General features: G+C 40.7%; 1 protein-coding gene across 10 annotated transcripts in view; it reads left to right on the top strand.

Moving 5' to 3' along the window:
• LOC122815864 (F-actin-monooxygenase MICAL2-like) overlaps positions 1–26086 on the top strand; it is a gene marked incomplete at its 3' end in the record, with an annotated part of 2588394 nt that overhangs the window by 1607502 nt on the left and 954806 nt on the right. For all 10 annotated transcript variants that reach the window (XM_044088691.1, XM_044088682.1, XM_044088687.1 and 7 more), the window contains 1 exon segment: positions 23493–23642. In XM_044088691.1, the coding sequence (XP_043944626.1) occupies positions 23493–23642 (150 nt within the window).

Raw genomic sequence — 26086 nt, 5'->3', positions numbered from 1 at the left:
ACACACATACATAAATACATATACACTTAAATACATATTGAAAACATGTCCATTATAAAACCAACATGTCTCTAAAAGGAGTAATAATTATCACAATATTAACAATATCTATAGGTGTTCATTTAAGCCCCCATGAGTATTTGGCCCCCAAATTAACTAGCCAAAGCTTTTCTTTCCTATCCAAAATGTTATGCTTCTCCCCATTAGACAAATTCCTGCCCAGCACATATTTACAGCTTTTCTCATCAGGATTAGAGAAAAAAAATATCAGTCAGCTGAAGTCATAATGTCTTGTCTGCCTAGCAGAGAGGTAACTTTTGCCACAGTACCTCCAGTTCAAATAAACGTCATTATTAAATCTTTCAAGAACGCAGTCAAGGCAGTTTTTTGTTAACAGTTCCTGCTTAATAGCCACTACAGCTTTGCACACTAAATGTTGTGCAGTTTCTAATTCATTAGCATTTGCATAGAGTAAATTTAATTTCTTGAGAATAGTTCTGGATGAAAAAGAAAGTATGTACTTCTAAGGGAAGTGTACAATATGAGACTAATTGATTTTTTCATCACCTGAGGTTTGGGATCAAACACTATTTGCCCAGACTTTTCCAGGTTTAGTTTTCATTCTTAGGAAACCATGTTAGGTACTAGTTAGCTGCTGTGTGGCAAATGTAAGCATGTTTGCCTGAAATTCCAGATGGGATTTGTACTTTTTTGTCAGTACCTAACCATTACATGAGGGGAAGCCCTGTCTGACAGCACCAAAAAGTGAACAGCTCCCACATGAAAGGTTGAAACACAATATACTGTGCTGAAGGGAAGCCCCCACATCCCATACTTGATATACAAACGCCGTGAACACACAAACTCAAAGAAAGGAGAAGTAGTGCATAACAAAGGAACCACTACCAGCACACACATAAACATTACATCGGCAGTGACTTCCTACAGAATACAGTCATCATCATTTTAACCCTCAGCATTTTATGATTCGGGAACCTGCCATTCAGAGAATGAAAACTTGGTGACCTGTAGATACATTCAGGTGTATAGGTATTAGAACCATTGATGCTAGTGTTTCATGGGATTTTTCTCCTCTCAACAGAATATTGGTCTGCAGAACAAAAACTGAAACTGTAAGTTAAGTTTTGTACTGGGCCAAGTATGTGTATGTGATATCTGTCCTCTACAAAATGGGGTAAATAAGTTGAACTTCGATAGCATTAAATATGGCACAGATTGCAGAGGTCTGACTGTTCACTTCAGATTTAACAATTTTCCATTTCACTGTTTATTTCATATCCAACAATATCCTATTTCTGTATGCTCTACCTTCATACACAATCAAAACAATTCTGTAGCACATTTAAATCAGTCTAAAAAGGCCTTCTTTAGTTATGCACCAGTGAAATGAGTCAAACTAAAAATCACTTCAGAAAATGTTTACTTACGCAACAGGTCATGCCTAAAATGTCACAATTCATTTCATAACAAGGACTGCTAAACCCTAATGATAACTAGTACAGCTGTTAGTAATATCTTACACATCATTTTCAAACAATGTACCTTCACAATAATTATCTGAATGAATTTCAGAATATCATTTGAGCACACAAAATTACTGAATGAACTCTTGTTTAGATTAACTGTCATAATACTGGTCTACTTTCTCTTACATCATCTTTTCTTAACCAGCAGGTAGGCTTTAATCTATAGTGCTCAGTCTAGAAAAGTTCAAGTAATGTACTGCAAAGAGCACTGTTTAAATCCTGGTTGTGCCAGTGAGTCGCGTACCAGACATTCCAGAAAGATTGTAGCTGTACCAGGTGAAAAGGTCAGGTTTAGCTAAAGCTATTTCCCTGGAATATGGTGTAGATACAAACAACTGCTATTTTCCATTGTCTTTACAGAACGTATGCACTACATGCAACAAATAGAAGAGATATGTCATATGTCAAAGCAAACTGATAACCAAAAAAGATATACATGAAGATATGTAGAAAAAGGAGACAGGGTTGCTTCAAAGAGAAAGACAACAAAATGAAGTAGTCAAATGTACCATTACAGATGTCATTTTTCAGCCTTAATGCCATGTAAACTGTACAATAATTCCACTCAAGCAAAATGCGTTCTGTAGAAGCTAATACCTGTTGTTATAATGACTTCTACCAGAAGGTTATTTTACCATTGACAACACCATGAAGGAAATCCTAACTTTATCTTCTTAAGCTTCAAGTTCTATCACATCTATTTTTCCAGTTACATACTTCTTCTTCTTTTGCCTTTTTCCATTAGGGGTTGCCACAGCAGAGTTTTACAGTGTCGAGTTGCCAGCCTATCACCCAACCTTCTACAGAAGGCATGCACATGCACACACTCACACCTAAGGCCAATTTAAAGAGTCCAATCCACCTTCAGCATGTGTTTGGGATGTGGGAGGAAACCAGAGCACCCGGAAGAAACCCAGAAGACTGCAGGGAGGACATGCAGACTCCACACAGAAGGCACTCCAGCCAAGAATCGAACTGGAGAACCTCTTGTGTTGAGGCGGCAACGCTAGCCACTGCACCACCACGACTGCCCATTTTTCCATGTATACACATTGTGAACTAATTCTGAGACTCCATGCATCTTTTAGAATGGAGAAACCTTCAATATCACCATTTTGCTCAAAATAATGAAATTATAACTAGTTCATTGCTGCAGTGAGTTTTACCATCTTACTCAGAAGGAACATGTACAACTAATTAACTACTATCAGTCATTGTGTTCAGGTAATGTATATGACGTACCTGTGGAAGCATGGAGGTATTTAGGTGAAATGGCAGTGGAGTTTTTAACCAGATTGTTTAATGAAATCTTGGAAAGTGAGAGGATGCCTGAGGAATGGAGAAAAAGTGTTTTGGTACCGATTTTTTAAGAATAAGGGTGATGTGCAGAGCTGTAGTAACTACAGAGGGATTAAATTGATCAGTCACAGCATTAAGTTATATTAAAGAGTAGTGGAAGCTAGGTTAAGAAGGGACGTGAGGATTAGTGATCAGCAGTATGGTTTCATGGCTGGAAAGAGCACTACAGATATGATGTTTGCTCAGAGAGTGTTGATGGAGAAGTACAGAGAAGGTCAGAAGGAGTTGCATTGTGTTTTTGTAGACTTAGAGAAAGCATATGACAGGGTGCCTAGAGAAGAGTTGTGGTATTGTATGAGGAAGTTGGGAGTGTCAGAGAAGTATGTAAGAGTGGTACAGGATATGAACAAGTGTAGTGTGACAGTGATGAGGTCTGCGGTGGGAGTGACGGATGTGTTTAAGGTGGAGGTGGTATTACATCAAGGATCAGCTCTGGGCCCTTTCTTATTTGCAATGGTGATGGACAGGTTAACAGACGAGATCAGACAGGAGTCCCCATGGACTATGATGTTTGCAGATGACATTGTGATCTGTAGTGAGAGTGGGGAACAGGTGGTGGAGACCCTGGAGAGATGGAGATATGCTCCATAAAGAAGAGGAATGAAGGTCAGCAGGACTTAGACAGAATATATGTGTGTGAATGAGAGGGAGGATAGAGGAATGGTGAGGATGCAAGGAGTAGAGGTGGCAAAGGTGGATGAGTTTAAATACTTGGGATCAGTACTTCAGAGTAATGGTGAGTGTGGAAGAGAGGTGAAGAAGAGAGTACAGGCTGGATGGAGTTGGTGGAGAAGAGTGTCAGGAGTGCTTTGTGACAGACGAGTACCAGTAAGAGTGAAAGGGAAGGTCTACAAGAGGGTAGTGAGACCAGCTATGTTATATGGGTTGGAGACAGTGGCGTTGACAAAAAGGCAGGAGTTAGAGCTGGATGTGGCAGAGTTGAAAATGTTAAGATTTGCACTCGGTGTGACGAGGGTGGACAGGATCAGGAATAAGTATATTAGAGGGTCAGCCCAGGTTGGAAAGGTTGGAGACAAAGCCAGAGAGGCAAGATTACATTGGTTTGGACATGTGCTGAGGAGGGATGCTGAGTATATTGGGAAAAAGATGCTAAGGATGAAGCTATCAGGTAACAGGAAAAGAGGAAGGCCTAAGATAAGGTTTATGGATGTGGTGAGAGAGGACGTGCAGGTGGTTGGTGTGACAGAGCAAGATGCAGAGGACAGGAAGAAATGGAAATAGGTGATCCGCTGTGGCAACCCCTAACAGGAAAAGCCAAAAGAAGGTGATGATGATGATGATGATGATGGTTACAGGAGTCTATTTCTTTAAGAGTTTTAACACTTTTGATTACCAGAACATTTATACTGTCTGATATGGGAGTCGCTGAAGTCGTAGAACATGTTTCCACAATCAAAAATGAATTTGTTTATGTATTGATTGATTCATTCTGTAATTAACTGCTTTATCCTATCATGTCAACCAGTGGGAGCAAAACAGAAATACTAAATCTGGATAGGATGCCAGTCTACTGCAGGATGCACACACACACACACACACACACACACACACACACACACACACACACACACACACACACACACACACACACACACACACACACACACACACACACACACACACACACACACACACACATACATACATTCTGTAGGAGGAAACATAAACAATAGTGGGAGGACATGCAGACTTTAGTAGAGAAGACACTCCAGCTAAAGATCAAGCTGTAGAGCCATGTGTTGTCAGGCAGAAAGGTTATAATTCGATAAGTACCTCTAGTTAAAGATAAGAGCTCCCTGAAAAATGTATTCATGGAAATATATTAATAAAAAGTTGGCCCAAGCAAAATTCTGATGGTGGGCAAGTGTCTTTTCACAAGGCTGCACTCCATTGCTGCTTGTGAAGGAGAAAGAGCAAATTACTTCAACTCTACCTGACTGCATGAAAACAGGTATTAAACACATATGTATGCCATTTATTATAGTAACAGATAGGACTTTGATTATGGAATAATTAAGTGGTTCAGTTTGAGGACTGCAGGTCTGTATTTTGGAGGGAGGAAGCTGGATGCAATAAATCATTGCTGTATATGTTGTGTGACAGGAAACAATAATTTTATATAACATGTAGCTTCTTCTTCTTATTTTTTCCATACCACTTTCCAAGTAACTATAATTTCAAAGATTGCCAGTCTATAAAAGTTGTCCTAAACTGTTCTGCATCAACATACATAGAATAATCGATTATAGCTCACTATCTTATGCTGTCACTACAGCAATTACAAAAGCACACTACATTAAAACTGCTCACCAGGTGTCTGATACTTTTAGCTTTGGGAGTGTGTTCTGTGACAAGAGGTAAAGCAAGAAAGATCTAGAAAGCTCCCAACTAGAATTATGTGTCCAGTTCTAGTGTCCATACCAGGATAAGGATATCAAGCTAGAATAAAAGATAAAAATTGGGAGGGTAACAGGTTAGAAAGTAAATGGAAGACAAATGGTATGAGGAGGTGTTATAGAAGTTAAAACCTATTCTGTAGATAGGTAACAAAAGGGAGACATACTGGTGGACAGACAATGGTAAAATAGCTCAAGAAGAAAAGAAAAAGGATATAGGAGGGGTCGTGCCTACCAGATTAGGGATGCAACATTCAAACTGCATATTAGAAATTACTTAATAGAAACTGTAGTAGATAACTGAAACAGGCTATCTGAACAATTGATAGAGTATAAAATCATACAGTCACTCAAGAAGGCCTAGGATGGGCAGTGGGTAAACAGAAGGGCTATAGATTATAGATTATAGATTATAGAAGGCGCAAATAAAATATACTAGCTACACAAAATGTATGTGCATGTATGTATGTATTTATAGGCATCTATAAACATGGTCAAATATGAAAGAATGAAAATCTAATAGGTTGCTATCAAATAAAATTATGTACCTCAAGGTTTGGTGATCTTGGAATTATAATAGTTGGAAGTTTAGAAGAGGGCACAGGCCTGTAAAAGGGGAATGTGAGAGACTTTGTGTAACAAATTGTTTTCAGTTTATTAATTCCATCTATTTTACTTCACTGAATGATGTTCAATGAAGTGCTTGCCAATCAAATAGCTTGCAAGGGATTACTACAGGCTCTGCTACTACTTTCTTGAGCCTCTTGAGCTCAGCTAGGCACCTGCTCATGCTCAAACTCAAATACGAGTTCAGGCAAGCAGCTGTGGGGAGGAAGTGGAGGGGGGGCTTAAGGATTACAGAACAAGAGGGGGCTTTTAGGGCTAGGGAGTGGGAAGGGAGGTTAAAGTTAGGAAATGATGGGGGAGCAGGAAAAGAGTGTTATGGTTAGGGAGCAGTCGGTGAAATTCGGTTTAGTGGTGGAGTTGGAGTTTTAGGTATAGGGAGCAGGAAGGGAGTTTTAGGGATATGGTTATGGAATGGTCAGGGAATTTAGGTTTGGGGAGTTGGAGTTTTAGATTTAGGGAGTGATTCAGGATTAGGGAGTGGGAATGGAAGTTAAGGGTGAGGAACTGAGGAGTCATGTTGGGAACTGAGTGGGATGTTTAGGTTTAGGGTTTAGGTTATTTTAGAGTGATGTAGTTTATAATATTGGGTGTTGGGAGCACTATGTACAAACAGGAGACCGGACTAGTGGCAGTTAGAGTATTTGCTTTTTCAAACAAGTGGTGGCAAGCAAGTGGACTGGAAGCACTAGCACACAAGCAACTTTAGTAGACCTGGCTTGTAACCATAAGGGCCTACTTTGATTTCTCAGTACCTAACTGCCAAATACTCATTATACCACCCACACTGTCTCACTATCCAAATGACCACTACAAAAGACATATGTAAAAGAGAGCAGTCTTGTAGCATTCTTTAGGGGTTGCACCCCCAATGTATGGGATTTGACCATAGACACTTATTCTTTACATATTCTACTTCAGAGATTATACCAAGTCATTGAAAAATGAATAAATGCATTTGCTTTTTCTCTAAAGTGATTTGAACTTGGAGGTAGTGTATTTAGAAAGTGGGATATAGGTGAAGAGCCTTAAATGAAGCTTGCAGTGGGACATAGGTCCTTTTAAAAACATTTCATAATGGAGCAGTCATTCTTTTCATGTATTGTGTCAGTATATCAGAGAGTGGTACTGTTCTCCACAGTATGCTGTCTACAGTAAGTTTTGGGTTTTCTACACTATCTATCTATATCTCTCTCTGTCTCTCTATCTGCCAATCTATCTATCTATCTATCTATCTATCTATCTATCTATCTGTCTATCTATCTATCTATCTATCTATCTATCTATCTATCTATCTATCTATCTATCTATCTATCTATCTGTCTATCTGTCTGTCTGTCTGTCTATCTATCTATCTATCTATCTATCTATCTATCTATCTATCTATCTATCTATCTACCTGTCTAACTATCTGTCTGTCTTTCTATCTGTCTAATACAGTATCTCATGTTTCTACTCCTTTCAAACCTGCATACATACATAAGTTAGTCTGTGAAATAATTTTGCATTGTTTTTGCTGCACCTGCAGAGCAAGTTTATCATGCAATGCCTTGGTTACCAAACATTTTGGTGCATATACTACATTGTTGTGCAATTCTTTTTTTTTTTTTTGCCTTATCTTTTTGTCTTTATTTCTTTTTAAGGTTATCACAAACTATGTAATGTTATCTTCACAAAATTAACAAAAGCTACATTTTAAATCATTATATAGTAATAAAATTTCTAACATCCATTTCAATTTGGTCTTTGATCAGTTTTTGAAATTCAAGTTCATGTCAAAAACATGAGCTTTATTTTGCCATTTTTTTTTCAGAATGAATTATTCTGCCTTGGTCAGAAATGAAGAGACAATTGCTGAAAAGTTTAAAGTGGGTGTTCAATTCATTGCAGGATTAATTCTAAAACCTTACAATGTAAGATGAGTGTCTGTAAAAAAGACCATTTAAAATGACCATAATGACTACAGGTATTTATGAATCCAACAGACCACGATTGTAGGCCAGGAATGATAAAACCAAATGAATTTTGTGAAAGTGAGCTGTAATTATGATGTTCAGAATTCACTATGGGACTTCTAGATCTAGACAAAAATCCACTTCAAGCCAAAAGGAAAATGAAAAGCTTAAAAACCACACAGAAACTGGGAAAATAATTTAATCTACTGTGGTGTTCTGCTTGAGATTCCTTAGATATTGACACTGGGCAATTTTCTAAAAACAGCCTGGACAGATGCTAATAATAAGGAAAATGGTCAAATGAGTAGAGCAGATACTCCAGCGTTCTTCACTTTTGGAGGGGGGCTCTCCTGAGGGCTTCAAACAATATTAAGAATACTATCTGATGGAAAATAAACTTACAATGAAAAGGTGATAGAGCCTTACCACTCTTTAAGAGTAAACTGGCCTTCATTCATGAGACAGAAGATGATGTTATGTTACACTGGAATAACAGACTAGGTCGGGACCTTGTGGAATTCAAGAATAAGCTTGACTCCTTGATACATCTAGCAGTCTTGCAACATTAATATCTGTATGTGTGATGGCAACTTGCAGAGGCAAACTAATTAGCGCATATTTCAAGAGAACATATTCAGACAGCCATATAATTCCTTGGTAATTAGAATCACATAATGCAGGAGACTGATGTAAGATACAAATGCTGAGCATTCATCTTCAAACTGTTACACTGGATCAGTCAGATTAAAGCAAAGTAGGATTGTATACTTTTTGTATATGATTTTGTGTGGATATTTAATATGCTTGTTTTCTTTTTTCTGTGTTTACCAGGTTTTGTATAATCATTTACACTGATGGATTCATATAAGGTTTAGTTATGTGGGTTGAATGAAGTTTTTTGATATATTTTTTCACTAGGTTGCTTTGTTGCATGTATATATGTATATACATTTGAACATTTAAATATTTATGTATGTATATGTTTGATGTGAGTTAATGGGTTGATGTGACTTTGAAATTTAATGTATAAAATGTAGAAACATTACAATGGATGTACTATTGCACTGATGACGCCAGGGGCAAAACCGGTTTGTAGTGGAGTTATTGGTTTCCCATCTGTGTGTTGAGCAGCTAGATGAATTATTTGGAAAACATTTAATGTGTTTTAAAATGGTTCTGCCTCTACATTAAATTGTGTTCCTGACTTGGCTTTATTATTGTAAAAGTAGTCGGGTGTTTCTATTTGCTGGACCCTTCTGCTTTGTGTATTTGGTTTGGTCTGTGCACAGTGGAAGTTAGCGTGCACCAGTTCATTGGTTTGGTTTTATATGTTTATGTAGATATATATATATATATATATATATATATATATATATATATATATATATATATATATATGTGTGTGTGTGTGTGTGTGTATGTATGTGTGTGTATGTAAGGAAAGTGTGCACTACCCTTAAGGCTTGAAAACTGCATTTCCTTGATACCAGGTTATTATGTCTATGTGTATATGTGTGTGTGTGTATGTATATATATATATATATATATATATATATATATATATATATGTATGTATTTAAAATATGTATATATATATCTATATATATATATATATATATATATATATATATATATATATATATATATATATATATGTATATATATATCTGCTGCTTGTTCGTAAAAGTACTTAATTGCATTTATTCTGCTATATTTATTATTGCTTGTTAGTAGCCTGAATAAATTGTAACTGTTATTCTAAGCCTTTGGTTGAAGCACTTGGGCTTCAGACCAGTTGTTTTACATTAAGAAGGTTTGTGGTCTGCACTGTTGCGGCAGGACAGATTGCTTACATCCTTCTAAGTTGCGAGTTGCTGATTGAAGGCTTAGTGTCTGTTATTCTAAAAGTGTATTAGTTCTGGTTTAAGCACTTTGGCTTCAGGCCAGTTATTTTACATTAAGAAGGTGTGATCTGCACTCTTGTGGGAGGAGAGGGTAGATTCTTCCCTTCTGAGCTGTGAGTTTCTGGTTAAAGGCTTATTGTGCCTGCTTATTTGAACTGTTTCTTTCTGAAATTAGTATGCCTTGTTTGCTATAGCATAGACTAAATTCAGACGTGCTGAATCTAGCTTTGGTTGTATAACTTGAGCACTAATCCAGACCATCTGTTTTTGGAGAAGGTTCCCATGCACCCCAGTGGCAGGAGTGTGCAGTTAGAATTTGTCTGATTGAGGAATGCTGGAACAGGGCTCAGTTTTCAGCTTTTTATTGGTTAATTGGTTAATTTGTTTAAATCAGTTTGCTCATTTGCTACTGTTATAAATAAAAAAAAAAAAATACACTTTATGCATCGCCGCTTAGCTAAGGTCAAACTATTCCCAGCGCCATATAGTCTGCTCTTTAAATTTTCCCTTAAAACTAGCCAGTGTTTTAGTTTTAGCACTCATATCTGTTTCTTTGATCTCAGCACTTGTTCAGAACTTGTTATAAGCACTAAATAAGCTACAAATTACTACAGCACTCAACTTTCCTCACTTGTCTAGAGGACAACAGTTTTTAGTACTTAATAAATAAGCACCTATCCAGCCATGTCTAAGGGTCAGTTCCCGGTGTTTTCTCCTGTCTACCTGATGACTCTGGGCATCTTGGGACAATGCAGCAATTGCCTCATGTACACAGACAACCCTTTCCTCCTACCACCAAACACTACCACCTGTGAGAAATGCACTTATATAGCCAAACTGGAAGCAAAGCTTTCTTCAAGCAAGACTGGAATAGACAGTCAAGAGGAGAAGGTAAACACTTGCACCATACCACACTCATCCCATAGTCCCTCAAAATCTACACCACCAAAACAGACACATAGAAACACAAAACACACACCTAGATTCGCAGAGGCTCTCAATAAAAATCTGCTCAAGCAACAGAGACCTCCAAAGCAGAAATGCAAGCAACCTCCACCCCCCCACAACACAACCCAAATGACACATAGCCCACAAACTCAGTGTGACACTCAGCCACAGCCTATAAAACATAACAGCATACCCAACACTCTAGTCATAGGTGACTCTATAGTCAGGCACACTGGTGTTCCACTCTTTAGGCTAAACAAGGAGAAAGTTACTGTCAGCTGCCTGTTGGGTGCCAGGATCCACCACATAATGCATGCACTCAGGTCGCTCCACAACAAGTATAAATATGACTCTGTCACTGTCCATGTTGGTGTGAATGACCTAAGATGTACCTCCCTAGACTACATGAAAAGAGACATGGAGGAGCTCTCCAATCTTGTAGCCCAGGCAGGTATGATGTTAGCCCTGAGTAGTGTCCTGCCATCATCCAGAATGATACCACAGTACAAGGACAAAATGATTGACTTCAACAATTAGCTAATCTTCTGGTGTCATTCTAAGGGGATCCAGTATCTGTCTGCCTGGGATGACATGATCAACAGACCACAATGCTTTGCCAGAGATGGCCTGTACCTTTCGCCCTTGGGATTCCAGGCACTGGCTAAGGCTCTTGCCACCCCTATAGTGCCTTTTTAGGCAAGGTTCAAATGACAAATTCACCACCGTAACAGGTGCAAGCAAGCAAAATCTGAGGGTAATGCTACTCAATGCTAGAAGTCAAAACCTCAAAATGCATTCACTCGAGACACTCCTTAAAATGGAGAACATCGACATCTGTGCAGTGACAGAGACCTGGTTCAAGACTCCAGAGAGCACCTCTGCATTGCCAGGCTATAATTCATACCACACCTTTCAGCCACCTAACCTGGACTGAAACACTAAAGGCGGAGGCATATCCATATTCATTAAGGATATCCACACATCCAGGCTAGATGTTCTTCGTGTTTCACTGTTGCAGTCATTACACTTGGGTTATCCTGCTGGCAGGCTACCCTCACTCGGCCTGAATTCCAAAGTCTAAGTCCGGCATCAGTTGCTGTCACCTCTTCCCTGACGTCAGAGCACCAGGGGTATAAAAGATGCAGCCGATGCCATTTTCTTCAGTCTTGCTGCTCTGTGCCCGAAGCATAAGCAGTTCGCAAGTGCCGGTCGGCTGACTCCTGAGATTTTCATGTTCGAATTTCAGATCCGAAGTCTTCTTCAAAACTAAGTACCCCGTTGGGGAAACTTTTTTCTTGCTCCAGACCAATGTCAGAAAAAGTTAATAATTGTATTTCTTGTGGGAAGCAAATACCTCATAAGGACTTTCATTCGTACTGTATTCCTTGCCTAGGCCCTGATCACGAAGTTGCTAGTTGTCGGTTTTGTGCTAGATTTAACCAATGCACTATTAAGCAGCAGTACGATTTTTCATTACACTATTTTGGCAGAAGGTTTAATTATACAATGTCGTCGGATAACCATCTGACTACCGGAATTCACAAGAAACACAAAGAAAAAGAAAAGAACAAGCATCCGAGGTCCAAAACCGACGACGAGGCTTCTTCTAAGCCAGTCGCCGGTTCTCAGTGAGGCGACTTCGCAGCCCCTGACGCCCGCTACTTTAGACCCGCAGGCCACTACAGACTCCCACGTGGAGTCAACTAGGCCGCTGGAAGATCAAAGTATTGGACCTTCGGAGACTATTCCCTCAGATGGGTCTGGAGCCGCTGAGCAGGCATCGGCTTCTGAAGGTGTTTTCAGACCTACTCAATTATACATTAAAATGACTTCAGCTTCAAAGGTAAAGACTAAAGCACCTTTAAGGACAAAGAAACAAGTACAACAGCCTCATGGACATGCCTTCATGCCCAAAAAACAGATGCTCAAAATGGCCGAAGACCTAATTACTTTGATCAGGGGTTCCCACCCCCTCCTGATAAAAGGCCTAGGCAAGAGACAGATTATGAATCTTCAGATCAGGTTTCCATTTCATCTGATTCCTCTTCTGATCAGGAATACTCAATTCCTCCTTATGAGGATTCTGATGCTGAAGAATCTATCCCTTCAGCCTCTCCTCCTGAGGATTACTCTTTTGGGGAAACCTTGCATACCATGAGGGAACATTTTCACTGGAAGAGCCAAGATTTTTCAGAATCTAAGAAAAGGCTCAGAGACTTCCTTTTACTACCACAACACAGGCCACTAGCTATTCCACCTGTGTTAGACATTGTAGGTGATGTATTTTCAGAGTCCAGTTTGATCTCTGACTCCTTACCTCCAGCTCCTGTTAAGCCGGACAGATACTACAGGGTTCCTGACTCTCATAAATTCCTTTTCAAAAACCCCGCTACTAGCCCAGAAACAATTTCTCAGGATCCCAAAGGGTTCAAGGCTTCCACTGCAGAAAACCCTACCCCTTCAGACAGGGATTCTAAGGCATTGGACAGATGGGGAAAAAAGATTTACACTTCTGCTACCTTGGCTATAAGAGCTTTAAATTGTCAGTTTCATATGCTCAAATATCAGCAATATTTTATGTCACTGCTTAAACAGAAAATGTTGATAAATTCTGAATGTGCAGAAAACAAAGAAATGCAGGATTTATTTCATGCAGCTGAACAAGTTGGAAAGCATACTTTGCAATGTGGTTTTGATTCTTTGGAGGCCTCCTGCAGGGCCACTGTTACGGGTTCTGTCATCAAGAGGCATGCTTGGTTAATGGAACAAAATCTGCACCAATTCTCTGCACTGCCCTTTTGTTTATCTACTGTGCCCAGGGTCTTCACAAAGTGCCTGGCACCAGTAATTGCATTCTGCAGACAAAGAGGAATACAAATATATCCTTACTTGGATGACTGCCTCATTCAAGCAGAGAACAAGGACATTCTACTACAGCATCTGGCATTTGTAAAGAGATTTCTAACAGGCCTAGGGTACACAGTCAACGAAAAGAAATCAAAACTAGTACCCTCTCAAGAGATAATATTTCTGGGTGCAAGCTTAAATACAACTGCTCAGATGGCTTATCTCACGCCAGACAAACAAAGACAACTGACTACCTATTTCAACCTGTTAGCAACAAAGGACCAGTTATCTGCCAGAAACATTCTGCAGACTTTGGGCTTCATGGCATCCTGCATTCTACTAATTCCATATGCCAGACTGCATATGAGGAAACTTCAATGGTACGTAAAAAGTGTTTGGACTCAACATTGCCACAGTCTGCAAACAATAATTACCCTCATTCCCTGCCTGCAACAGGAGTTTCGATGGTGGGTGAAGGCTTGCCACCAGAACAAGGGGCAGCCATTCACTTTACCCCCAGCCAGGCAGTCATTAACAGCGGATGCATCAGATTATGCCTGGGGGGCCCACATGGCAGGAAGGTGTATTCAAGGCACATGGTCCGCAAACCAAATGCATCTACATATCAATCAAAAAGAGATGCTAGCTGTTCAGAATGCCCTGACAGCCTTCAAGGACCTACTTCATCCAGGACAACTACTGATAAAGACAGACAACACCACGGTCATGTGGTATATAAACAAGCAGGGAGGCACTCATTCCTACCCCCTTTGCAGACTAGCCATGACTTTGTGGGACACAGCATTGACTTACCAAGTACATCTGCAGGCACAATTCCTGCCAGGAAAGATGAATACTCTGGTAGACGAATTAAGCAGGAACCTCATGGATCCCCACGAGTGGAAATTGGAGCCATTTAGAAATAGTCTGCTTTGAAATAGCCTTCCCTTGTGATCCTGCAGCATATGCCACTAGTAGTTGCTCTGTCTTTCTGAAAGCTTTGGTTCTGTTCAAGTAGAAGTGTAGTTGTCTGTGTATGTCCAAAGAAAGCAGAATTCTCTCTCAAGGAAATGGGGATGCCCAGAGATAGATCTATTTACCTCTCCTCACAACTACCAACTAAAAAGATTCTGCACAAGGATTTATCACAGACAAGCATGGAAAGTTTTCAGCTGGAAAAACTTAGCAGTATATGCCTTTCCTCCACTGCCTCTCCTCCCCAAGGTACTCCTAAAGGTCAGACAAGAGAAGCCAAAAATGATACTGATTGCCCCAGACTGGCCCCGCCAGTACTGGTATCCAATTCTAAGGAACTTGTCTCAATGCCAGCCTTGGAACTTGCCTCAAATACCTCATCTACTATCCCAACAAGACAATCAGATCCTGCACAGCCAGCTAAAGACCTTAAATCTGGCAGCATGGTGAATAATGTAGTCATATAAAATGCGCCTCTCACGAAAGCTGTGATGGATGTCATTTTGGAGGCCAGAAGGCCTAGTACCAGAAAATCTTACGCTGGAAAATGGAAGAGATTCTGTGCTCGGAACCAGGCACAAGGATTTGACACAGCTATACCAAATATTCCTCAGATTTTGCAATACTTAACTGAGATGCTAGACAAAGGCCTATCCTTTTCATCAATTAAAATTCATGCCTCTACCATTTCAGCTCATTACAATACAGAGCCACCAATATTTTCTCATCTTTTGTTAAGGCAGTACCTCAGAGGAGCCAAAAACTTAAGGCCTCCAAGGAGATCACGAATACCTGCATGGGACCTCAATTATGTCTTGGAAAAACTCACCCTGCCTCCTTTTGAGCCAGCCGCTACAGCTGATATAAAGTTTTATCTTGGAAAACAGCTCTGCTCCTAGCAATAACTTCTGCACAATGAGTCTCAGAGCTACAGGCACTCATGGCTGTGGAACCTTTTATCATTTTTTATCCAGACAGGGTTTCTCTGAGGACAAACCCGACATTCATGCCTAAGTTAGTGTCCAGTGTGGCCCTTAACCAAGCTATTCATCTGCCTACTTTCTATCCAAACCCACAGAATAAGGGGGAGAGAATTCTGCATTCTTTGAACATACACAGACAACTACGCTTCTGCTTGAACAGAACCAAAGTTTTCAGAAAGACGGAGCAACTACTAGTGGCATATGCTGCATGATCACAAGGGAAGGCTGTTTCAAAGCAGGCTATTTCTAAATGGATAGGCCACTGCATTCAGTTCTGCTATTCACAACATGGCAAGCCAGTGCCTAAGGGCATTAGGCCACATTCAACCAGAGTAGCAGCCACTTCAGCAGCCTTCCTCAGGGGAGTACCAACCAAAGACATTTTAGAGGCTGCTACCTGGCGTTCAGTGCACACCTTTACAAAGCACTATTATTTACCACTCTACTCTAAATTCAGGGCAGGCTTTGCCACTGCAGTTCTGCAGGGCCTCATAGCCGCTCCTAATGCTATATTAGCTCCAACCTCCAAACCATGGCCTTGGGATTCAACCCAAGTGTAATGACTGCAACAGTGAAACACGAAGAACATAGTACAGTTGTGTACACTTACCATAAATGTAGATGTTCGAGTGTATTCACTGTTGCAGTCCAGGTTACCCACCCACCATCCCCCATTTCTTTGCTGGAACTTATCTGCACTTCTCTAATCTATACAACCTATGTGGTGTATTTGCTTGTAGATGAAGGTATATATATATATATATATATATATATATATATATATATATATATATATATATATATTTTGGTGCATGCTTGTTTTATTGGCATATCTTTTTAGCCTACCCTTTTGGGAGCACCTGACATCTGGGGCAAGAAAAACTGAAGAAAATGGCGTCAGCTGCATCTTTTGTACCCCTGGCGCTCTGACGTCAGGGAAGAGGCGACAGCAACTGATGCCGGACCATCACTTTGGAATTCAGGCCGACTGAGGGTAGCCTGCCAGCAGGATAACCCAAGTGTAATGACTGCAACAGTGAATACAGTCGAACATCTACATTTATGGTAAGTGTACACAACTGTACTTTGCTTAGCATAATGCATCCGAAATTATCCAACTGCAACGAACTCTAGGGAAGACCGCAATGCAAATTGTAACTTGCTACAGATCTCCCACCATGCCCCAGGATTCCCACTCCTCATTTCTTAATACACTGGAAAATATTAGAGTACAACCCAACACCCTCATAATGGGTGATTTCAACTACCCCACCATTAACTGGGAAAAACTACTCACGTACCATCTCTTTTGCTCAACGTTTTCTGGAATTCATAAATTCCAGTGCCTTGGATCAGCTTATCCACACCCCCACCAGGGGCAGCAATATCCTAGACCTGGTCATTACCAACATGGGTGACTGGTGTTCCACACCAGAGGTCAATTCCTTGTTGGTCAGATCCGACCACAAGCTAATCACCCCAGAAATCCACCCCCACCCCCACCCCTATTAGGGAAACCACCGTAAAAACTTTCTCCAAAGCCAAATTCATGCTTCTTAAGACAGAAGTGGCAAACTTCACGACACCCATGTAGACAGACAACAGAGGTATGACTGCTGAATCCTTCACAGATGCACCTTATAAGCACTTACATGAGTGCATGGATCATGCTATCCCTAACAGAACCAAGATGCTATCCTCTAAAAAAGGAAGCCAATCTGGTGGTCCCCTGCCATAAACAAACTCTACAACAGAAGAATGAAACTGTTGCAAAAAAAAGAGTAAAATCCCATGATTGGAGGAACTCCCTGGTCAGCCTCGGTAAGAAGCTGAGATCCCTCATAAAATCTTCCAAAGCTAGTTACGAAAACAAAATCGCCGCGGATTCTAAAGACAACCACAAAGCATTCTATAGCTATGTCAAGAATCCCAATGGCAATCTCAGATCTGCTCTGAGTTACAGCACAATGGCACTAAATATACAGAACCAACTGATATTGCCAACATCCTGGCAGATAGGTTCGGTGCTAACTTTACCCCTTTCTCACACCCTAAAGGGCCCATCTCTATACCTGTAATCACTGCTGCACAGGTAAAAACCACACTCTCCAAAGCCAAGAACACAGCATCCATGGCATCTGACAACATCCCAGGCTGCGTTCTGCATGAACTACAGTATGAACTGGCACCCCACCTAAGCACCATGTTCAGTCATAGCCTCACCCCAGGCTTTGTGCCCACTGAATGGTGCACTGTGATGGTTATCCCACTCCACAAAGGTGGAGCCACCACGGACCCCGTGAACTGCCACCCCATTAGCCTAATGAGTCTGGTCTGTAAAGCCATGGAACATATCATCATGGAACTTATAAACAAAGACAATGGTAATCTCCAAATTGTGGACCCCACCCAGTTCCTGTTTGTAAAAGGCAGATCATGTCTCCTAAACCCGATAGACTTCTTTGAAACAGTCACCAAAGCCATAGACAAGGGTAAGGTGGTTCACACAGCCTATCTAGATCTCGCTAAGGCTTTTGACACCATCCCCCAATCTGGAGTTATAGATAAACTCACAAACTAGGTATAAATCCCTATGTCACAAGATGAGATGCCAACTGGCTCACTGAAAGAACCCACACTATGAATAGCAGACTCCAAATCCGACTTCAGACCAGTGTTAAGTAGAGTACCACAGGGTTCAGTCCTGAGTCCACTCCTGTTTGGTATCTACTTTTCTGAAGTACAGGCTAACACAGAAGGTCTTTGGCTATTGAAGTTTGCAGATGACAGCAAACTAGGAGCCATAATCGAAACTCCTAACAAGTGTGGACATCCTACAAAAGGGCCTCACTGAGACAGATGCCTGGTGTCAGAGCCATGGCCTCAAGCTCAGTGCCAAAAAGTGCATTGTCATCCCCTTTGGTAAAAACTCTTTACCCATGAGCTACCACATAGGTGGTAGTCTACTTAATATTGAATGTGTGATAAGAGACGCACTTGATACATGAGCTAGGTGGTAGTCTACTATTGAATGTGTGATAAGAGACCTTGGGACACAGGTGGACAGTAGCCTCCTTTGATAATCACATTGCCACAGTAGTCAGGAAATCCTTCTCGTGGCACACCTCATCACAAAAGGTTTCTCATCCAGGAAAAAAGAGGTCCTTGTTCCCTTCTTCGGCCATACTAATTAGACCCATTTTAGAGTACAGTGCCCCTTTTGGTATGTACCTCACAAGACATCTACAACAACTGGAAAGGCCACAGAAATACCTCACAAAGAGGATTACCAGCCTCAAACAGATGCCCTATGCAGACCGACTCAAAAACTCCAGCTTTAATCCGCTGTATATCGCCTACTCAAAGGCAATCTCTACTAACATACAAATCTATGTCAAACCCAGAGCTGTTGGACATGCTCCACTTAAAGAAATCCCAATTCATGGCTGTGGAACCTTTTATCATTTTTTATCCAGACAGGGTTTCTCTGAGGACAAACCCGACATTCATGCCTAAGTTAGTGTCCAGTGTGGCCCTTAACCAAGCTATTCATCTGCCTACTTTCTATCCAAACCCACAGAATAAGGGGGAGAGAATTCTGCATTCTTTGAACATACACAGACAACTACACTTCTGCTTGAACAGAACCAAAGTTTTCAGAAAGACGGAGCAACTACTAGTGGCATATGCTGCAGGATCACAAGGGAAGGCTGTTTCAAAGCAGGCTATTTCTAAATGGATAGGCCACTGCATTCAGTTCTGCTATTCATAACATGGCAAGCCAGTGCCTAAGGGCATTAGGCCACATTCAACCAGAGCAGCAGCCACTTCAGCAGCCTTCCTCAGGGGAGTACCAACCAAAGACATTTTAGAGGCTGCTACCTGGAGTTCAATGCACACCTTTACAAAGCAGTATTATTTACCACTCTACTCTAAATTCAGGGCAGGCTTTGCCACTGCAGTTCTGCAGGGCCTCATAGCCGCTCCTAATGCTATATTAGCTCCAACCTCCAAACCATGGCCTTGGGATTCAACCCAAGTGTAATGACTGCAACAGTGAAACACGAAGAACATAGTACAGTTGTGTACACTTACCATAAATGTAGATGTTCGAGTGTATTCACTGTTGCAGTCCAGGTTACCCACCCACCATTCCCCATTTTTTTGCTGGAACTTATCTGCACTTCTCTAATCTATACAACCTATGTGGTGTATTTGCTTGTAGATGAAGGTATATATATATATATATATATATATATATATATATATATATAGTTTGGTGCATGTTTGTTTTATTGGCATATCTTTTTAGCCTACCCTTTTGGGAGCACCTGACATCTGGGGCAAGAAAAATTGAAGAAAATGGCGTCGGCTGCATCTTTTGTACCCCTGGCGCTCTGACGTCAGGGAAGAGGCGACAGCAACTGACGCCAGACCAACACTTTGGAATTCAGGCCGACTGAGGGTAGCCTGCCAGCAGGATAATCCAAGTGTAATGACTGCAACAGTTAATACAGTTGAACATCTACATTTATGGGAAGTGTACACAACTGTACTTTGCTTAGCATAATGCATCCGAAATTATCCAACTGCAACTAACTCTAGGGAAGACCGCAATGCAAATTGTAACTTGTTACAGATCTCCCACCATGCCCCAGGATTCCCACTCCTCATTTCTTAATACACTGGAAAATATTAGAGTACAACCCAACACCCTCATAATGGGCGATTTCAACTACCCCACCATTAACTGGGAAAAACTACTCACGTACCATCTCTTTTGCTCAACGTTTTCTAGAATTCATAAATTCCAGTGCCTTGGATCAGCTTATCCACACCCCCACCAGGGGCAGCAATATCCTAGACCTGGTCATTACCAACATGGGTGACTGGTGTTCCACACCAGAGGTCAATTCCTTGTTGGTCAGATCCGACCACAAGCTAATCACCCCAGAAATCCACCCCCACCCCCACCCCTATTAGGGAAACCACCGTAAAAACTTTCTCCAAAGCCAACTTCATGCTTCGTAAGACAGAAGTGGCAAACTTCACGACACCCATGTAGACGGACAACAGAGGTATGACTGCTGAATCCTTCACAGATGCACTTTATAAGCACTTACATGAGTGCATGGATCATGCTATCCCTAACAGAACCAAGATGCTATCCTCTAAAAAAGGAAGCCAATCTGGTGGGCCCAGCCATAAACAAACTCTACAACAGAAGAATGAAACTGTTGCAAAAAAAAGAGTAAAATCCCATGATTGGAGGAACTCCCTGGTCAGCCTCGGTAAGAAGCTGAGATCCCTCATAAAATCTTCCAAAGCTAGTTACGAAAACAAAATCGCCACTGATTCTAAAGACAACCACAAAGCATTCTATAGCTATGTCAAGAATCCCAATGGCAATCTCAGATCTGCTCTGAGTTACAGCACAATGGCACTAAATATACAGAACCAACTGATATTGCCAACATCCTGGCAGATAGGTTCGGTGCTAACTTTACCCCTTTCTCACACCCTAAAGGGCCCATCTCTATACCTGCAATCACTGCTGCACAGGTAAAAACCACACTCTCCAAAGCCAAGAACACAGCATCCATGGCATCTGACAACATCCCAGGCTGCGTTCTGCATGAGCTACAGTATGAACTGGCACCCCTCCTAAGCACCATGTTCAGTCATAGCCTCACCCCAGGCTTTGTGCCCACTGAATGGTGCACTGTGATGGTTATCCCACTCCACAAAAGTGGAGCCACCACGGACCCCGTGAACTGCCGCCCCATTAGCCTAATGAGCCTGGTCTGTAAGGCCATGGAACATATCATCATGGAACTTATAAACAAAGACATTGGTAATCTCCAAATTCTGGACCCCACCCAGTTCCTGTTTGTAAAAGGCAGATCATGTCTCCTAAACCTGATAGACTTCTTTGAAACAGTCATCAAACCCATAGACAAGGGTAAGGTGGTTCACACAACCTATCTAGATCTCGCTAAGGCTTTTGACACCATCCCCCAATCTGGAGTTATAGATAAACTCACAAACTAGGTATAAATCCCTATGTCACAAGATGAGATGCCAACTGGCTCACTGAAAGAACCCACACTATGAAAGTAGCAGACTCCAAATCCGACTTCAGACCAGTGTCAAGTAGAGTACCACAGGGTTCAGTCCTGAGTCCACTCCTGTTTGGTATCTACTTTTCTGAAGTACAGGCTAACACAGAAGGTCTTTGGCTATTGAAGTTCGCAGATGACAGCAAACTAGGAGCCATAATCGAAACTACTAACAAGTGTAGACATCCTACAAAAGGGCCTCACTGAGACAGATGCCTGGTGTCAGAGCCATGGCCTCAAGCTCAATGCCAAAAAGTGGTTTGTCATCCCCTTTGGTAAAAACTCTTTACCCATGAGCTACCACATAGGGGGTAGTCTACTTAATATTGAATGTGTGATAAGAGACCTTGGGACACAGGTGGACAGTAGCCTCTCCTTTGATAATCACATTGCCACAGTAGTCAGGAAATCCTTCTACGTGGCACACCTCATCACAAAAGGTTTCTCATCCAGGAAAAAAAGAGGTCCTTGTTCCCTTCTACTCATCACTAATTAGACCCATTTTAGAGTACAATGCCCCTTTTGGTATGTACCTCACAAGACATCTACAACAACTGGAAAGGCCACAGAAATACCTCACAAAGAGGATTAACAGCCTCAAACAGATGCCCTACGCAGACCGACTCAAAAAACTCCAGCTTTAGTCCGTTGCATATCGCCTACTCAAAGGCAATCTCTACTAACATACAAATCTATGTCAAACCCAGAGCTGTTGGACATGCTCCACTTAAAGAAATCCCAATCCCTCCGAGCTACATGCTCTAGGGACCTAAACCTTGTCAACACGATAAACAGAACATGCTGGAGGGATAGATTCCTGTCCCAGAGACTTCCCATACTCTGGAACAAACTACCTATTTATATCAAAGCTCCTCATTAGCACTCTTCAAGAAAAATCTTGATGGTTGGATGGAAAATAGGAAATTTACCTTGGGGATCACCTCTGCGGCTCTGCTCGACAGGGGCACAGGAAAATAATTTTCTTGAGTGGCAAAAGCCAGGGTACCTTTTTGGCTAGGCTTGTATAAGTAAGCCCTAGGGCCAATAGCCTAATGCCTACCTATGAACCTATATATATATATATATATATATATATATATATATATATATATATATATAGATAGATAGATAGATAGATAGATATGTGTTTCACTGAAAGGGTCTATCACTTTATCTAATCACAAGTGGTCTAAAAAGTGACCTAATGCTAGTCTCTCGTACATCATGTCAGTTATAACTCTGATAATAAGGAAAGTTTATGATTTTTTGATCACTGCTATGGTTTTCCTACAGTAGCAGCTTTATCACAGTGTGTTGTACTGTCTGAGCCAGTGGTGCATTTCCAGTATAATGCGACTATAGAGTTGCTGTTTCTAAGTTGATGGGTATGATGGGTGAAGCCCCTCACATAGGGGGTGCAGGCGTGCTTCCCCCCTTCAAAAGTATCTGTTTCTAGGTTTATTTTCATTTTTTAATAGTTTTGTTGTACCTGTATTTATACAAATCAATAAAAATTATGTGAAAAAATATCTGTTTCTGTTTTTTTTTTATGCTTTTTGACTTACGATTTTTAGATGATCTGTGTTTAGATCAGTTGTGTTAGAGCATCTCTGTTTAGATATCCTTTCTTTAGATCCTTTTTGCTGTAGTTTACATATTTTATTTGCTTGATTAATGGAAAAAGTGCCAGAATAAATGTTACCTCATTGATTATTTTCCTTTATGTTCTTACAAGTTAGGTACTAAAATAGTACAGATGTTAGAAATGCTCACTGTTGTAATATTTATAATGTAAATTGTTTTGATCTTTCTAGCCTACAAGCTTTTCCAATCAGAGTGCTAGTTCTGGGAGTGAATGTGGTGAAACTAAAGAAGTTATCAACCAGAACAAAGTAAAGTCAATGGCAACACAGCTGCTGGCAAAATTTGAAGAAAATGCTCCAATCTCATCAGTCCGGAGACAGGTCAGTGTGTGTTAAATCTGAACATCTCTGGATTAAATATGACTGTGCAAGTCAGTTCAAATGCTGAGAAGCATCTAATGGCATTGTAGTTCTAAATATTAATGACAGGGGATGATGGTTTGCGTATAAATTCTTTCCACTGGTAAAATGTTTTTGAGAGAAAATATAGTTGGATATAGTCTGAAAGCCAGAAAGATGAGTTGGCATGTTCAGATATAGACACAATGTCTCTGATCTGTGCATGTCAGTAAATGCAACATATGAAGATTTGGAACAATTTGCTGAAGTATAGCTGCCTTGGTGTTTGAACCCTCTGCAGTTTAATGGTGTTAAAATCAATGTAAAGGATTATGGATTACTCTTGTCATGTTAGCTTGGCCTTACCATAGTTAAGTATTTTTCAGGCCTGGATGAAACTTTGGCTGTCTTCTTCAACTAAGAAAGTAGTACTCATAGTACCTTAACAGTCCTTCACAGCTAAAGGCATGTAATATATTTACATTGTTAAAGTAAAACTGCAATTTATTCTGTAAAATAATGTTGATGTTTGTGTGTGTATGTGTGTGTGTGTGTGTGTGTGTGTGTGTGTGTGTGTGTGTTTGCATCTTTATGTTTATGTTTTATTTTCTTTTATCTGTCCATTTTTTTCCTGTATGCCCATACCTTCAAAATGATATCATTAAACGTACTGGCCACATAGTAACAAAATGTTCAGGGTAACTATTCTCATTTCTGCAGAAGTGAAGATGTTTATTAACTTATGTCCTGGTTCCAGCACTATAGCATGACATCTAGACAATGCTCAATTATGACTGTTTACTGGCAATATCTAGTTGACAGTATATCTTGACAGGAGATAGGGATATACTACAGCTGCATATAGAACAGAAATACACCTTCTTGTATACTACTGAAGATCTTTACATACAGCAGATGTATGCTCTTTCTGTTGTCATACTTCATGCCTGTGAAGTCATATATGGCAGGCTGCAGCTGTGAGAAAACTGAAAGGACCATCCTTAATAACAAAATAAAACAAAAATATAATCAGTTTTCTACAACAGAAACATAATAATACTACAGGTTATAGTCTGTGTTAGTAATTCTATCTACATAAATTTTTGTTCTTCAAGTTGCTGAAAAAAGAATGAATCTTAAACTGTTTAAACAATGACTGTAATAATTTGTGTGTTGTGTATTACTGTGACACACCTGCTAGTTATAAAAAATACATTTATAAGGTCTGTTGTAGCTTTCTGTTAAAATGGATTTAATTATTTTTTCAAGCATACCTGATGCATTTTTGTGCACTCTGAAGTTGCTTTTACTTATTTATCGACCTCATAGGTTCATTGGTGTGTACTAGGCTAATGGCCCTGGAGCCTTTACAAGTCTAGCCCATAGGATTACCTTGGCATCGTGCCACCCAACCTTAGTTTCCAGTGCCTCTGTTGAGTAGAGCCACTGGAGTGATCCCAGGATGAATTTTCTATTTCCCATCCACTCATCAAGATTTCTCTTGAAGAGGGCAAGTGAGGTGCTCTATTTGACATGAATGGGAAGTCTTTTCCCTGGCATGGACAGTCTCTGGGTTATAAACCTGTCCCTCCAGCACATTCTGTTGATTGTGGTAATGAGGTTGAGGTCTCTGGAACATGTGGTGCGGAGGGATTGGGATTTCTTTAGATGTAGCATTTCTAACAGAGCTGGGTCAGACATGGCTTTGTAAGTCAAGCAGAGATCACCTCTAAGTAGGTGATATGAGACAGAGAATAGTTGGAGCTTTTTGAGTCTGTTCATATAGGACAAGTGTTTAGGCCTAGGATCCTGTTTGTGAGATACTTTTGCGGCCTCTCCAGTTGTTGCAGGTGTCTAGTGAGGTACATGCCAACTGGGGCATTGTACTCAATGATTGACCTAATGAGGGTAGAGTAGAGGGAGACAATGACCTCTTTCTTTCTGGATGCAAAACCCTTAGTAATGAGATGTGCCATATAAAAGGACTTTCTGATCACAGTGGCAGTGTGGTTGTCAAAAGAGAGGTCGCTGTCAACCTGTGTTCCCAGATCTCTTATAACGCCTTCTGTGTTCAGTGGACTACCATGATGACACATTTGTTTGCCATTGTGCTTAAGGCCATTGTTCTGATACCAGTTATTGGTCTTCATGAGGCCTTTCTGTAGGATATTAGCATCACTTGGGGAGTTAATAATGGCTCCCAACTTGCAATCATCTGCGAACGTTGTCAGCCAGAGTCCCTTTGTGTTGGACTGGACTCCTAAGAAGTAGATACCAAACACAAGATGACGCAGGACCGATCCCTGTGGGACTCCACTCGTGACAGGTCGGCAGTCTGACTTGGAGTCAGCTACTTTCACACTGTGAGTTCTATCTGTGAGCCAGTTTGCAACCCACCTAGTGATATAGGGGTTGATGCCCAGCTT

This window comes from Protopterus annectens, chromosome 11.part0 (genome assembly GCF_019279795.1).
Source record: "Protopterus annectens isolate FY-2018-M chromosome 11.part0, PAN1.0, whole genome shotgun sequence".
NCBI classification, from domain to species: domain Eukaryota; kingdom Metazoa; phylum Chordata; order Ceratodontiformes; family Protopteridae; genus Protopterus; species Protopterus annectens.
The sequence above is the reverse complement of the archived record's forward strand: the minus strand, read 5'-3'. Positions and strand labels throughout refer to the sequence as shown.